Raw genomic sequence first — 15,331 nt, 5'->3', positions numbered from 1 at the left:
AGAGAGATCTCGCCTCCCCATGTCCTCAGCTCAGTACTTTTGTTGGGCTTGAAGCAACCAACCAAGCAACCAACCGGCACAGAGCCCGAGATGGAGAGAGAGAGAGAGAGAGAGAGAGAGAGAGAGAGAGAACACATTCAAACTTCTAAAAAAAGAAAGGTTCACCAAGCAGGGATGGTGTACACCAGCCCTTGGGAGGCAGCAGAGGCAGGTAAAATCTCTATGAGTTCAAGGATAGTCTGGTCTACAAAATGAGTTCTAGGACAGTCAGGGCTGTTAGAGAACCCCTGTCTTGGAAAAAGGAAGGAAGGGAGGGAGGGAGGGAGGGAGGGAGGGAGGGGGGACAGAAGATTCTATTTTAATTAGTCTCTGATTTGCATGTCTATGTCTAGGCTTATGTCCCTATAAAAGTCAAGAGCTACAAAATATTTATGTCCAAGAGTATTTATTACAGCAATATTTATGAAAACAACCTTAAATCCTAATATAAATTTAGCTTAAATAAAGCAGGGAACAATCATATTTACAACTACTCAAAGTCCCATTTTGTAGAAAACTCAGCGATCTTGGGAACTGCTTGAGCTATAAAATGTCAAGGTTAAAAATATCAGGTTACAAAACTATACATAAGGCAGAATGCCAACATTCAAATGCAAATCATGGAGTTACATATATACATATACTACAAGTAGAAAAACAAATGAAAGACAAACATTACTTATTTTTGTGTAGTATAATTATGAGTTTTTGGTTTTTTTTTTTTAAACTCATTGGAGTTCTCTGTATTTGTCAGTTTTCCCCATAATTAGATATTGCTTTCACATTTGGAAAAATAATAAATACATGTTAATAATAAAAATACAAAAGAGAACAAATGAGGTCCAAGAGCTACAAATATAAATATTGTACTGGATGTTTTGAATATCTTTTTTTAAAAAACAATTTTTTTATAGATGGCTAAACCTTCCAGGTAAGAACTTTTTATTTCCAGTAGTACTTGTATTTTTGGCTTGACTAGATTTCGATGCAGGATCCACTGTGACGTATTTAATCTGGAAGCCTCCAGCTGTGACAGATGCATCACTCAGAAACTTCAAGGTCATGACATTTCCTGGGTGGGGAGGCACACAAAGAACAGGGAGGTTACTCCAGAGTGATTTGTTCCACAATTCATCTCACAGAAGAACAGATAATGATGTAAACGAGTCCCGGAGTGCAGACATGCCTTCTCACGGGATGTAGTGTCTGTAGTTGCCCTGTACAGAGGAGCCAGTGAGGGAGTTTTATATTTAACTTTGGGCCTCTTGTCTCATGTGGGAGAAGTCTTTTCTGTTTTAGAAGATTCTCCAGGGCTCGGCTCTCCTGCACCCTTCTGCCTCTCCAAATGAAATGAAATAAACACAGTTTTAAGATGCGGTGCCTGGCCGGGCGTGGTGGCGCACGCCTTTAATCCCTGCACTCGGGAGGCAGAGGCAGGCGGATTTCTGAGTTCGAGGTCAGCCTGGTCTACAAAGTGAGTTCCAGGACAGCCAGGGCTATACAGAGAAACCCTGTCTCGAAAAACCAAAAAAAGAAAGATGCGGTGCCTGCCTAGCATGTTGAGATTCTGGATTTGATCCATACCATCAAAGAGTTAAAGCAATGATTCTTAAGGACTGGTCCACAGAAATAGAAGAACTTGCGGTGTGGATGGGCTATTTTCTAACTGATGGGGAGCAGCAAATTTTCCATTGTTAAGAAGCAAGCTTAAGGCAATGTGTGGTGGCCTCTACCAGTCTGACCAGCTAGGGTTATAGAGTGAGAGTGTGTCTATAACAAAATGATAATGAAAATGAAATGATAGTAATAATAAATTGATCAATAAATTAATATACATATTTTTAAAAAGAAAGCCAAAAAATAAACCTAAAGGCCTACTTCCTATTATGGAATTAAAATGCACCTTAACATGTTGACGAGAAAGTGCCAAAATAATACATAAGAATATTTCAGGAGGAACGATTTAATAGAAATTATTATTGTGTGTATGGATGTGTTGTTGACATTTGTGAGCGTGAGAGCTTGCCATAGTGTGCACGTGAGGTCAGAGGTCAACCTCGTGGAGGTGAATCTTCCTTTCCACTTTTACCTGCAGAGGCATTTTATAAAAATTGTTATTTTATTTTTATATTTACTTCCATTATGTTACATGTGCAGGAGCGCTTTGTCTGCATGTATGTATATGTGTGCAGCACATAAAAGTCTGGTCTCTTCAAAGTCAGAAGAGGGCATCAGAGCCTCTGGAACTGGATTTGGGGATGCTGGTAGGCCACCGTGTGAATTCTGGGAACTGAAGCCGGGACTCTGCAGGAACCACAAGTGCTCTTAACCTCTGAGCCATCCTGGTAGCCCTGGAAGCCTTTCTTAACTTAGATCCTCAATCCATAATTAAAAAAACAAAACAAGCATATATATTACATGTCATTATAGATATGACCTTGAGTCAAAAGACTAGGTGATCGTTGCCAAAGCCAAGGAGGTGATATTGTCTGGCTGAGCTTAGCTCAAGTCCAGGCCACCTGGCTACAGACTTCATGTTCCATTTGTCACACTGTATTTTTCTGACACTGGAAGATTTATCTGATTATATATATATATAATTTGTACTGTAAATGAAGCCCTGGTTGGCTAGGCATGCCTTGAACCATTCAGACTGAGACTGGAGGATCAGGATTTTGGTTTTGATTTTTCAGCTACATAGATTTTAAATCCAATCTTAGTTGGGACTCTGTTTCAAACTTTGTAGGTGGTAGCCCTGAGACTGTACATAGCCTAGGCTAGCCTTAAATCCCTGTGTGGTCCTCCTGCCTCTGCATCCACACCCAGCTCTGCTGTTGGTTTTTTGAAGAAAAACCTTCAGGCCCCAACTCCCTAGTAGAGCCCTAAAGCCAATCTCATTTCAGATGTTCTGTTAACATAGAGTCTGCCCTGGAGAAAAGAGAGATAAGAGGTTTATTTATAGTGGGTTTCCCTGGACCGCAGCAATAACAAATTAATAAGCTTTCAACAGTAATCATTCAAGGACAGAGTAGAGAGCTTCGCAGCTTGTAAAAAATGACACCTCAGAACTCCGCGGCAAGACTGGGTGTGACAGGCACCGAGAAGCACTTGGCACTGCCTTGGCTGGGCCCTGAGCTGTGTGCTGTTCTTAGGTGAGAAGCACTGTGATAATTTTACGACTTGGAGAGAAAACAGAAGCTATCAGAATGCCAAGTGCCGGCGCTGGAAAGAGAAAGAAAACAAAGATTTCCCAGAAAATGACGGTTTTAGCTAAAAAAAAAAAAAAAAAAAAAAAAAAAAAAGCAGTTTAAACTTAAAGAGTAGTGTTGCCTATTGTGATTAATTTAGGTTACTAGGGGCATCTTTTGAGGACATTATTTCTTAGAACATAGTATATGAGATAACTTCAGGGTGTATGTATGTGTGTGTGTGTGTGTGTGTGTGTCAGCAAGCATTGCCTGGTATTTCTAGCCTTTTGAGATTTACTGCATAAATTAGCATACAAAAAGAATCCTGTGGTGGCCAAACAGGAAACCTTTGAAACCTTTTTATCAAGGCTTGGCCCCCCAGTAGTTCCTGTTTTTGTTTTGTTGTTGTTGTTGTTGTTTTGTGGTTCTGTTTTGTTTTATCCAAGACAGGGTTTCTCTGTGTAGCCCTGGCTGTCCAGAAACTCAATGTGTAGACCAGGCTGGCCTGATCTGCCTCCTGAGGGCTGGAATCAAAGCCATAACTGCCTGGTTTAACAACTTCTCTTTTCTTATGCAATGGCTGCTGAAAGTACTGGGATGTACTGGGAAAGGGATGTTGTAACTGGGAAAGAAATGTGATACTAAGAATGCATTCGTTTACTACAGTGGGTGCTGTGTTTACTTGACAATTCATTCCAGTCTTTTATGAACGAGAATTTTCTGCCATTGTCATCATCGTCATCATCATCATCATCTGTACTGGGAGTCAAACCTAAGGCCACCGCATATGTAAAGCAAGGACTCCGCTACTGAGCGCATTGCCAGTCTTTACACATTTATTTATTTATTTATTTATTTTGGTTTTTCGAGACAGGGTTTCTCTGTATAGCCCTGATTGTCCTGGAACTCGCTTTGTAGACCAGGCTGGCCTCGAACTCAGAAATCCACCTGCCTCTGCCTCCCAAGGGCTGGGACTAAAGGCGTGCGCCACCAACGCCCGGTCTTTACACATTTATTACCACTCTGGATCCTTGTGCCAACAGCAGCTCTAAGGGACTGGTGGATTCTCGATGCCTGCCAACGAGAGCTGTCCACACACATCATTCTGATCACAGAGTTGGCCAAAGTCTTAACAATAAAAACTGACACTATTGCAAGCTAATGAACTGTCTCGAGTTTCAGTTCTCTCAAGTGTAAAGGGCAAAGGAATGGTAATAACTTTGAGGACGCCGAGGAAAAGCAAATGGAAATTTTGCAGTGACTTGGGTATTACCTGTGCTAATGATGTCTTCTGGAAGTTCATCGCCGCAGTATCTGAAAGGGAATTTTTTAAGAAAAGAGCAGTCACACACACAAAGAAGCACACAGCTGTTGATTTGGCTCATATTTATAACTAAACACTCTATTCCCCACAAATAATGGCTCACTTTTCTCTAATTACAAGAAACTTATTTTTCAGACGGGGTCCCACTCATGTAGCCCTGATTGGCCTGGAACTCACTCACTATGTAGACCGAGAACTGCTGGCCTCTGCCTCCCAATGAATCAATTTAATTTTAATTTTTTATTTTTTATTTATTTATTTTTTTATTCTTTGAGACAGGGTTACTCCGTGTACCCTGGTTGTTCTGGAACTCGTTCTATAGATCAGACTGGCCTCAAACTCAGAGATCCACCTATCACCCGAGTGCTAGGATTGAAGGCATGCACCACCACTGTCTGGCTATCTTTAATTTCTTATTTATTTATTTTTTTTAACATGAGTTGGTGGCAGAAGAATCAAGCTCAAAGTCATTCTCAGTTATATAATGAGTTTGAGGCTAGCTTGGGCTACAGAAGACTTCCCCTGTAACCAAAATGAGAGCGAGGGAGGGAGGGACTGACTTGAACATTTTAACAGAAATTTCATTCCCCGAGTCTTTAGTCACGTGAGGGGTTGAATAACCAGACAATGAGGTTTTATAACAACAATCAAAGGCAGCTGTCAGTGCTTCTGTAATTAGTATAGGTACAGCCTGCTAAGAAAAAAAAAAAATCCTTTCTTGGCACGTTATATGAAAGCCAGGTGTGAAGAAGTATGCCCGTATACCCAGCACTTTGGAGGTGGAGGCAGGAGGATCAGGGGTTCAAGGCCTGCCTGAACTACATAATGAGCTTAAGGCTAGCCTGCAGTCCCAGGTCTGCAGACAGAGGGGAGGAGGGGGCTGGAGAGATGGCTCAGGGGTTAAGAGCACTGACTGCTCTTCCAGAGGTCCTGAGTTCAATTCCTAGTAATCACAGGTGGCTCACAACCATCTGTAATGGGATCCGATGCCCTCTTCTGGTGTGTCTGACAGCTACGGTGTACTCGTATACATAAAATAAATAAATCTTAAAAAAAAGAAAGAGGAGAGGAAGGTTGGGGAGGAAGAAGAGGAGAGGGAGGTGGGAGGAAAGGGGAGGAGAGGGAAAAAGGATTACTTTCTGCTGGGGAGAGTAGAGATAACGCACAATTATCACAGGAACACTTGGAGCGAAAGCTAAAGGAGGGTCAGATGAATACCGGAAGTTCTCTGACCGTGCTGGGTGGGCAAACAGCTCCTACCTTCCTACAAAGCCGTGGACGTCATCGTAACTGTCATAGATTTCTACATAATCAGCCAAGCAGCCTGGGTCATGTTCAAGGTCAAAGTCCAAAAAGCTCAGGTGAATGCGCTGACCGTACTTGAGCCGGATGTGCCAGTAGCAGACCTGGTTGTCATCATACTCATTTGGGAAGCCCGGGGATTTAAAAATTCGCTTTGGATCTGTGAAGACACCGCCACACTCCTTTGCTGAAATAGGAAAAGAAAGTTCACTTAGACCTTATATATTATTTTTATATGAAATACTAAAGAAATCACAATACATGATCTATAATATGTTGTATAATCTTGTAGCTGGTAATAATTTCTAAATTTTCTTTAAACTTAAAAATTTTATTCTCTTTCTCTCTCTCTCTCTCTCTCTCTCTCTCTCTCTGTGTGTGTGTGTGTGTGCTTTTGTATGTTTGTTAGCATGAGTTCTGGGAGTTTCATCTCAGCACCTAAGAGGCAAATTTCTGTGAGTTCAAGGCCAACCTGTCTTCATAGGAAATTTCAGGTAAGTCATTGTTGTGTAAAAAGACTGTCTCAAAAAATAAAAACCCTATCATCATCAACAACAGAAAGTTCCTTCTGGATCTTGAATTCAGGTCACTCTAATAGCCGTGTTATCTCTCCAACTTGAAAACTTTGTCTAAAAATACTCTTTTTCAAAAAAAAAAAAAAAAAAAAAAGGAAATTTCATTTGTAGCTCAGGTTAGCCTTAAAGTCTCAATTTTCTTGCCTCAGTCCATGGAGTGCTAGGATTCAGCCCTGTGTTACCAGGTCAAGCAAGAATACATTCAATAAGTAGCTATTAATATTGTTATATGTCTTTTAAAGACAAGGTCTCATATAGCCCAAGCTAGCCTTGAACTTGCTATGTAGCCAACACGGTTTTTGAGCCTTGATCTTCCTACCTATATCTTCCACTTGGTGGATTATAGGCCTGTACAACCAGGCCTGGCTTATTACTTTAATTGGTAAAGATAACATTCGTACATATTGACAATGGTGATGCACTCTAGAAACAGAGGTAGGCGAACCTCTGTGAGTTTGAAGCCAGTGTAGTAGTCTATATAGTGAATTCAAGGCCAACCAGGGATACACAGTGACACTCTGGAGAAAGAGGGAGGAGGAGGGAGGAAGGGAGGGAAGAAAGGAAGGAGGAAGGGAGGAAGGAGAGAGGGAGGAAGGAAGAGAGGGAGGGAGGAAGGGGAAGAAAGGAGGAGGGAGGGAGGAAGAAGGAAGGAAATGAGGAAGGAAGAGTGGAAGGGAGGGAGGGAAGGAAGGAGGAAGGGAGAAAGGGATTGAAGGAGAGATAAGAGAGAGGGAGAGGGAGAGAGGGGGAGAGGGAGAGAGGGAGAGAGAGAGACAGAGAGAGAGAAAGAGAGAGACTTTTTTTTTTCTGCACAGTGAAATTCTGTCTTAAAAACCAAAGCACTCATACATGAGGCTAGCCTGCATCATTTCACACATCCTAACCTGAATGAGTAACCGTATTCTTGAACACTTGCATGAACACGCCTGGCTTCAGAAGTGAAGAACGGGCTTTGGGATCCCTGGAACTAGAGTTATGGAGGGTTGTGAGCCACAATGTGGGTGCTAGGAATGAAAACTGACCCTGTGCAAGGGCAGCAAGTGCTCTTAGCCTCTGAGCCAACTTTCCAGCCCCCACCTCCGCAAACGTACAGCGCCTATTCTAGCTCGTTTCCATCAGCTCTAACTCGGTGATTTTAATGAAGATTGCTCAACTTTTCTGATATTAGTTTTTTATTCCAATGCGTTCTGACAAGCTATTTTCCTCGTAGCGGGTTAGGGAGCTCTCTGTCCCTCAAGCTGTTCCCCACCATATATAATCAACACACCAAGTCTAGAGAAACTGGGTGTCCTGAGAACTGGGAAAGAGCCACTCTCCCAGGATTCTGTGCACATATTCCCAGAATAAGTACTTAGCTGCCAGAGAAGAGGCAGCAATTTATAAAGATTTATGAACTAAGATGATATCCGTATTAGATGACAATGGATTCTGGAAGATCCCTTTCATTAACACAGCTTCATTTATCCTATGATTTGGCTTTGTTGTGTATTTTTGAGACAGGGTCTCCCTATACAGCTTTGGATGGTTGGGGATTCACTATGTAGACCAGGCTAACATCAAATTCAGAGATCTGCCAGCTTCTGTCTCCCAACGGCTGAGATTAAAGACATATGCTACCAAACCTGGCTTCACTCTAGACTCTGGCAATAATTAACAATAACAGTAGTATAGTACAGGCTAGGACTAAAAGCGTTGTGGTGTATACAAATTGATTTGGTCCAGGTATGGTGCCACACACCTTCAATCCCAGCACTCTGTGAGTTCGAGGTCAACCTGGTCTACATAGTGAGTTTCAGGCCAGCCAGGGGTGAACAATGAGACCCTGTCTAAAAAACAAAGACAAACCAAAACAAAACAAACGAAACCCCCAAAACAGCAACAGCAGTTACAAAAACAAAACCCAAACAAAACAAAACAAAACAAGGAACCAAAATGATTTGTTGGTCATAGTCCTGTGATAAATGCCTTGTACTTTGTTTTGAATGAATGTATTGTTAGTGTACAGGCAAATCCACTGGCCTACTCTCAGAGACCTAGCAGCTGTTAATGTCATGACCTGCCTCCACCACCAGGTCTGGGAGGGAGGAAGGGTGTGGGGGGGGGGGGGGGGGGAAGGGATGGATGGGGAGGCCCTACCCTCCACTGAAGCTCTCTCTGTGTTCTCAGTGTCCTCCGCCCATCTCTGCACACACACACACACACACACACACACACACACACCCCTCTTCCTGTTCTCATGGTTCTGTTCCCTGTCTGTCTGTCTGTCTGTTCACATGTCCACTTGTCTGCCTTTATCCTTTCCCCAGGTCCTCACTCTCCTTCCTTCCTCCAACAAACCTCTTTTACACCAGATCTGTAGCATGGTGTGATTTCTCAGGAGTACACCTTGGCATGGGCCTGCCAAAGATACCCACTCACTGCATAACATGTAGTGTCCAGCTCTAAGAAAAATTCTACTTGGAATCCACTTAATTTTGTGCTATATGTTGCTTATGGACATGCAAGGCTGCTCTGTGATAGTCAGTACTATTAAGCAAGACTGCGACAGCAGCCTAGATTGTGGCTATCATCCTCCTACTATGATATGGAATTTCATATAAGGTAGATCCAACACTTCATCACATCAGTGTACTAGCAAATGCCAGAAAGTCTCTGTGATGTAGTAAATAACATTGTTATGTTGTCTGGGAGAATATATCTGAAAATAAGAGTCTGCTTTTTAACCCTAAGAACATAAACAAAGAATAATTCTTACTCTTTAGTGGGAATATGAAGGCGGGAACACACTTCAGGTCCCTGAATAGCAAGAAAGGACCTATGAATGGTGGGTATAATATTGTCATCACCATCACCACATTTACTCATTTTTAGATGGAAAAGCTGTTTTCTTTCGTCATCTCTTGGTAGGTAACAGCTTTGCTGCTGTTGTTTATGTAACTACTTTTGCAAGCACAGAATTATCATTTTAAAGAACAAACCGTGTGGGTTGTAGCAATAGGCATCCCACCGCTCGCTCCTGTTGAGCCGGATTCCATAATCGATGATACCCGTTTTCCCAAATCCACAGTTGGGCCCAGGTTTCACAATGGGGTATCCGACTCTACCCTTGGCCATCCATCCAGCAGCACAGACATGAAATCCTGAAAGAGGAAGAGAAGCTTAGGGATTCATTTAGTAGGAAAAGACGACCACTCCCTACCGTGAGTTTCTCAAGGGGCCAAACCTTGAGAAATAGGAAAACCTTGCAATTGTAGTACTCTGGAAGCTGAGGCAGAAGGATTTTAAGATCAAAGTCAGACTTGGCTACACAGTGAGGTGGAATACCAAGCCTTGGACCTTAGGTTAATACTTGGGCACCACCAACAAAACACTAAACCGAAGTCTGAATACAAATAAAACATATCTTTTTTTTTTCTTTCTGCTTTGTTTTGTTTTGTGTTTTGTTTTCAAGACCAGGGTTTCTCTGAATATTCCTGGCTGTCCTGGAACTTGATTTGTAGAGCAGGCTGGCTTTGAATTCACAGAGATCCACCTGCCTCTGCCTCCTGTGTCCTAGGATTCAAGCCACCATGCCTGGCTCACCATTTTTTCTTGAGACATGATTTCCTATCATCCAGGCTGGCCTTAAATGCTGTGTTTGTTAAGGCTGACCTTGAACTCCTAGTGCTACCAGGGTGGCAGGCATGCAGCCACCATGCCTAGCTATAAAATTTGAATTCTGACTTTTACTAGCTAGTGGTTCTATTTGAAAACAAAAACGAATGCAGATAGATTAGAATTGAGGGCCATGTCTGAGTCTGAGTACCATTGGTTTCAGGTCGTTTGGGCAGTTGTCTGAGAAGCTAGGTGTGCATTTAAATGAAAACCTTCAGCCATCCATCTGTGCACCCAACCAACTGGGAATGATAATTGCTTCCTTACAGAACTGCGTCTGAGATGAGCTGTAGCTCAGTGGCAGGGCACTGGCCTCAGATGGTCGATACCCTAAATCCAATCTCTGCCAGACAAAAAAGTACATCTGAACGTGTCCAGGTGCCTTTCTTGTCATTAGTTTCTCAGTGCTGTATTTACATGGTGCTCATATTACGGTAGATACTAGAAGCAATCTCTGACTTAAAATATGCAGGGTATTCATGCCCATAATATCTTTACTCGGGCGTCTGAGGCAGGAGGACCACAAGTTTGAGACCAGCAAGACTTTGTCTCAAAAACACAAAAATACACAAATAAAAGTCACAGAAGCAAGCAAATAAACACAAAGGAGACGTGAATGCTGGTGGATGGCTGCAAGCCTGAGCCCGTGCAGCAGGGTGTGGCCCTGGGTTTGATCCATAGGACTTGAACATCCTTGGCTACTGCTTATCAGTGGAGATCTTGGACACGATCCCTTTCTGCTGCCGTGGGGTAATTTACTGCTGCGTGTTTGTCTTGCTTGAACAAAGTATAAAACTAGTGTAGGCTCTGCCAGAGGCGTCACAGGGGAGAAGGTAGCTAGCTTTTTTTTTTTTTTTTTTTAAAGATTTATTTGTTTATTATATGTAAGTACACTGTAGCTGTTTTCAGACACTCCAGAAGAGGGTGTCAGATCTTGTTAGGGATGGTTATGAGCCACCATGTGGTTGCTGGGATTTGAACTCTGGACCTTCGGAAGAGCAGTTGGGTGCTCTTACCCACTGAGCCATCTCACCAGCCCGGTAGCTAGCTTTTTAAATAAGAAGCAAATCATAGTAGCCAGGTGTGGTGGTCCATGCCTTTAATCTCAGCACTTGGGAGGCAGAGATAGATGGGATAGCTCTGAGTTCAAGGCTAGCCTGCTCTACAGTCAAGTTTCAGACTGGGGCTATATAGTGTGACTACGTTTGTAGTCCCAAGATTTGGGAGGCTCAGGAGGAACTAGCCTCGGTTGTCGAGTGAATTTGAGATCAGCATGGGCAAACAGACAAATAAACAACATATACAAAAGCAAAAATCAAGCCAGCCCAAATAAGAGCAATAGTTAATTGCTGGAGTATTTTGGCATTAGCATCTTCCCGGTTTCTCTTTCCTACCGCTATAAAACCCACCTCACTGCTTTTAATCTTACAGCACAGTGGTACAAATGTGTGGTGGTGTGTCCCTGTTGTCCCAGCCAGAGGTTAGCTGAGGGTTGACGAAGATCACAAGTTTGAGGCCAGCCTGGGCTATAGAGTGGGACTCTTATTTTGAAAAAAATAAACAAATTAAAAATAAGAGAAAAGTTTCTTAAATTTTAACTTTTCTAGTACTGTGGGAGGCTCCGAAGTCCTTGTGCTCACAGATAAGCACCAGGGGAACCGGGAATGTTAAACACACCGGGCTGTCTCTTCAAAGGGAGGGATGTGTAACCTATTTTCTGCCTAGAGGTCTGGGAACAGACGTGGTTAATAGCCTGGTGACCTTTGCACTAGCTGCGTGGCTGAGACTACAGACCCTGTTGTGAACTTGTCAACCTATAGACCCCATCTTTATGGAAAATACCACATGTACTTTACAAAGAATTTCCATGTAGTCATGTTTTATTGTGCACACAGAATTGAGTTAACCGTCATCAATTGTGATGTACTTAAATATGCCTAAAGCAAACTTGGGGTCAGACTCCTGAAGTCTAAACCAACAGCAGCTACTGAGTCCCGTTGAACCAAACAACCTTCTTGCCTCCCTCGGATCTTTACTCTGCTGGCTGGGGTGGTCAGAGACCCTGCACTACTACTAGGGAAATTGATTTGTAAAATTGCATGCTTTAATAGCGGAGGAAACCAACATTAACATGCCAAGAGAGACAGGACAACATTTAAAGGAGTACCAATTACAGTAACATTAGCACACAGTGTTTCAATGATACCAAGGTAACTGGGGTAGTGTTGTCCTTTGGTGTTTACTTTTAGACCACAGACCCTCTATCTGCCTCTTTCTCTCTCTAAGAAATCTTGAGGACAGAGAATTAAGAAGCATGCTGTGCTGTGACCTCGTAGCCCCCTCCCCTTCATAGCTGTGGTCCTGCTAGAACTTGGCTCAGTGCTGTGTCAGGAGTCACATGGACTAAGCGGGGTTAAATCACGAGTGGAGCTTCCGGCACGCCCTAGAAATCTATAACCGTCTGAAACCTCCCTTTGTTCCTAGGACTCAAAGACCTTTTCCATCAAGGTCCATGGCAAACTATACATGTTGGGTATCTCACCTGCTCTCCCTCTTGAAGCCCTCTGCTAATGAAACCCCTCTCCAGGTTTTTAAAGCAGGTCTCCTCGACCGCTCTCCCCATGTCTTTCTTTGTCTCTCTCTGGTAAAGGCCTCATCTTACTTCTTGTTCTCCCGATCTTCATGTCCCAGTCACGTTTCTCTGCTGCCCCTGGTGGTGTTGGGAGGCTCTCTCTCCTAACAAAGCTCCTTTTGATGGGGAATTTCATGTCCGCTCCTCACCCAAACTCCCTGTAACTCCACCATGACTTGTATTTTCTTAATTCTCACTGGACGGTGCCCAACCCTCGTGAGATGCTCTTACCAGGAACTTCTGACTCTAGGCAGAAGGAATGAGGGAAGCCCAGATATTCTCATCACATAGAGAACGGTCGCAAAGGGCTCAAGAGAAAAATTCTCATAAGAGTTATGGAAAAGGTGGATTTCCCCCACAAGTCCCAGAAAATGAATAATAAGAAAAACTACTATGAAACCAGTTACCAATTTTTCTGGCTGCTTCTAGTTGCTTGTAGGTTGCGAGACGACCACCTTCAAATTCACATACGGCCTTGGCTTCTGCGTAGGTGAGCTTGTATCTGCCAGCCCGAGCTTCTCTGTGGTATACGCCTGCTGCTTGTTCTGTGTATTATAGAACATCATCAATGCACTATTATCCATTCTTGTGGAACAAAGGAAATTTTGCTCCAGCGGGAGGATTACGTCAGATACATGTTCTTGGCAAAGAAATTTCTAGGTCAGCTGCCACGGTAGTTTAGTTTTTATTGTTAGAAAGCTTTGCGGGGGTGGGGGGAAGAATGAGGGAGAATTTTAGGGGGATATAGGTTGGACACGTAAAGACTGGAGTTTAAATAGTTTCTGACAGCATGAAAAATTTAAATATAGCATCATATTGTATTTCTAGACTAACCACAAGTAATACAGTCTTATTTATTTATTTATTTATTTATTTATTTATTTATTTTGGTTTTTTGAGTCGGAGTTTCTCTGTGTAGCCCTGGCTGTCCTGGAACTCAGAAATCCGCCTGCCTCTGCCTCCCAAGTGCTGGGACTAAAGGCATGCGATACCACTGCCCGGCTAAGTAATACAGTCTTGGTATTCCTTTGGCTTTAAGAAGAGCCAGAAAAACTGGGCAATGGTGGTGCCTACTTTGATCCCAGCTTAGGGAGGCAAGGGTCAATGGAATTTTTTTTTTTTTTTTTTTGTGAGTTCAAGGCCAGCCTGGTCTACAGAGCTAGCTCCAGGATAGTCAGGGCTACACAAAGAAACCCTGTCTCAAAACAAAAAAAAAAAAAAAAAAGCCATAAAAGTGCTTGGATAGGCTCATAGTAGATGAAGCTTAGAAGCTTAGAAGGTAAAAATAAGCCAGTGGAAAATGGAAGCTCTCAAAGAGGGAGGACATGGCCTATCTGATTAAGACAATGTAGCTGAAGATTTGGTAAAGAACTTAAACACTGTGGGAAAATCTGATAGAGCCCTCAGCGAGCAAGTACTAAGCACTAAGGAAAGAGATGTGACCATGCCTGAGAAAAACCCTGGCTCCCCTCTAACCTCTTTCCCTGACTTGTTTGTTCATGTGTTGTTCCCAGCATAGTTTAGGCGATGGCAAGTCACACACACACCCTGCCTTCCAGTGGGTCACTGTTTCAGTGAATTGTTTGGGACTGCAGTGATGTCTCCATAGAAACAGTGTGAAGAGACTCCCCAGACGATGGTCACGAGTTTATCTCCAATAGTGCCGATAGAACCACCCAGTTGTCCAGATTCCTACTAAGCTTTTGTATACTGATCTATCCAGTCGGCCCCCGTGGAGATGCTTCCAGGGAGTTCCTGAGTGCCTCAGCACATAAGACGCAGATCCAGAAACATGTCCTGATTCAACTCACTCTTTTCTTTTCTTTTCCTCAAACTAACACCGACTCTGCCACGGCGTGACGGGAAATGGTGTTGGCCGTGCTTCATGCTTTTCTGGACTCAAAGGATCCAGCTCTCCTAAATCAGATGGTAAAAGCCCATTGCTGCCTATTTTGAAGCAGGGTCTCGCGTGCCAGGCTGGCCCCTAATTGGCTTTGCAGCTGATGAAGTCCTTGAGCTCTGGGATCACAGGCATATAATACGGTTTTATTTGGTACCCGGGAACCCGAGCAGGGCTTTTATGCATGCTAGACAAGCACTCTACCAACTGAAGCTACGTTCCATGTTTATGGACCAGAGCATGCTAGCAACATCAGCTCATCACCACTGGAGATCATTTCCACCTTGTAATGACTTGTGGTCCAGGTTCCTTCATGAGGCAAAGCCTCTACACAGTCATTAATTTCCTCATTCCCTGAAGCATGCAACCCGATGAAATTTCCTAGGTACTGTGGACCAGACCCTGCTGTCCCCTCAAAGAATTTAGACATGAATGAGCAGGTAACTAAAGTATAGTTATCTTTTTAAAGTTAATTTTTAAATTTATGTGTATGCATGTTTTTTTTTTTTTTTCCTCTGCATGTTTGTCTGTGCCTGAGGAGTCCGAAAGAGGGTATTGAATCTGCTGGGATTAGAGTTACAGGGGGTTGTGACCCTGACAGGAGGATTTTCAGAGGAATCCCCATTCTCTGAAAGATCAACCAATGCTCTTTAACCACAGGCATCTCTCCAGCCCTGCTTTCCTTCCTTCCTTCCCTCCCCCTCCCCCTCCCCCTCC

General features: G+C 43.2%; 1 protein-coding gene across 1 annotated transcript in view; it reads right to left on the bottom strand.

Annotated features, from left to right (window-relative positions):
* Window positions 1-756: 756 nt before the first annotated feature.
* The window catches only part of Tnfaip6 (TNF alpha induced protein 6), a 21,049-nt gene continuing 6,474 nt past the window's right edge, over window positions 757-15,331 (bottom strand). Inside the window, exons 2-6 of the mRNA XM_021194433.2 lie at window positions 13,122-13,259; window positions 9,407-9,568; window positions 5,812-6,040; window positions 4,501-4,541; window positions 757-1,111 (exon numbers count right to left, since the gene is read on the bottom strand). Coding sequence (XP_021050092.1) covers window positions 948-1,111; window positions 4,501-4,541; window positions 5,812-6,040; window positions 9,407-9,568; window positions 13,122-13,259 — 734 coding nt within the window. The 3' untranslated portion in view covers window positions 757-947. The remainder of the gene's footprint in view (window positions 1,112-4,500; window positions 4,542-5,811; window positions 6,041-9,406; window positions 9,569-13,121; window positions 13,260-15,331) is intronic.

Source organism: Mus pahari, chromosome 3 (genome assembly GCF_900095145.1).
Source record: "Mus pahari chromosome 3, PAHARI_EIJ_v1.1, whole genome shotgun sequence".
Lineage (NCBI taxonomy): Eukaryota > Metazoa > Chordata > Mammalia > Rodentia > Muridae > Mus > Mus pahari.
This window is presented reverse-complemented; position numbering and strand designations above follow the sequence as displayed.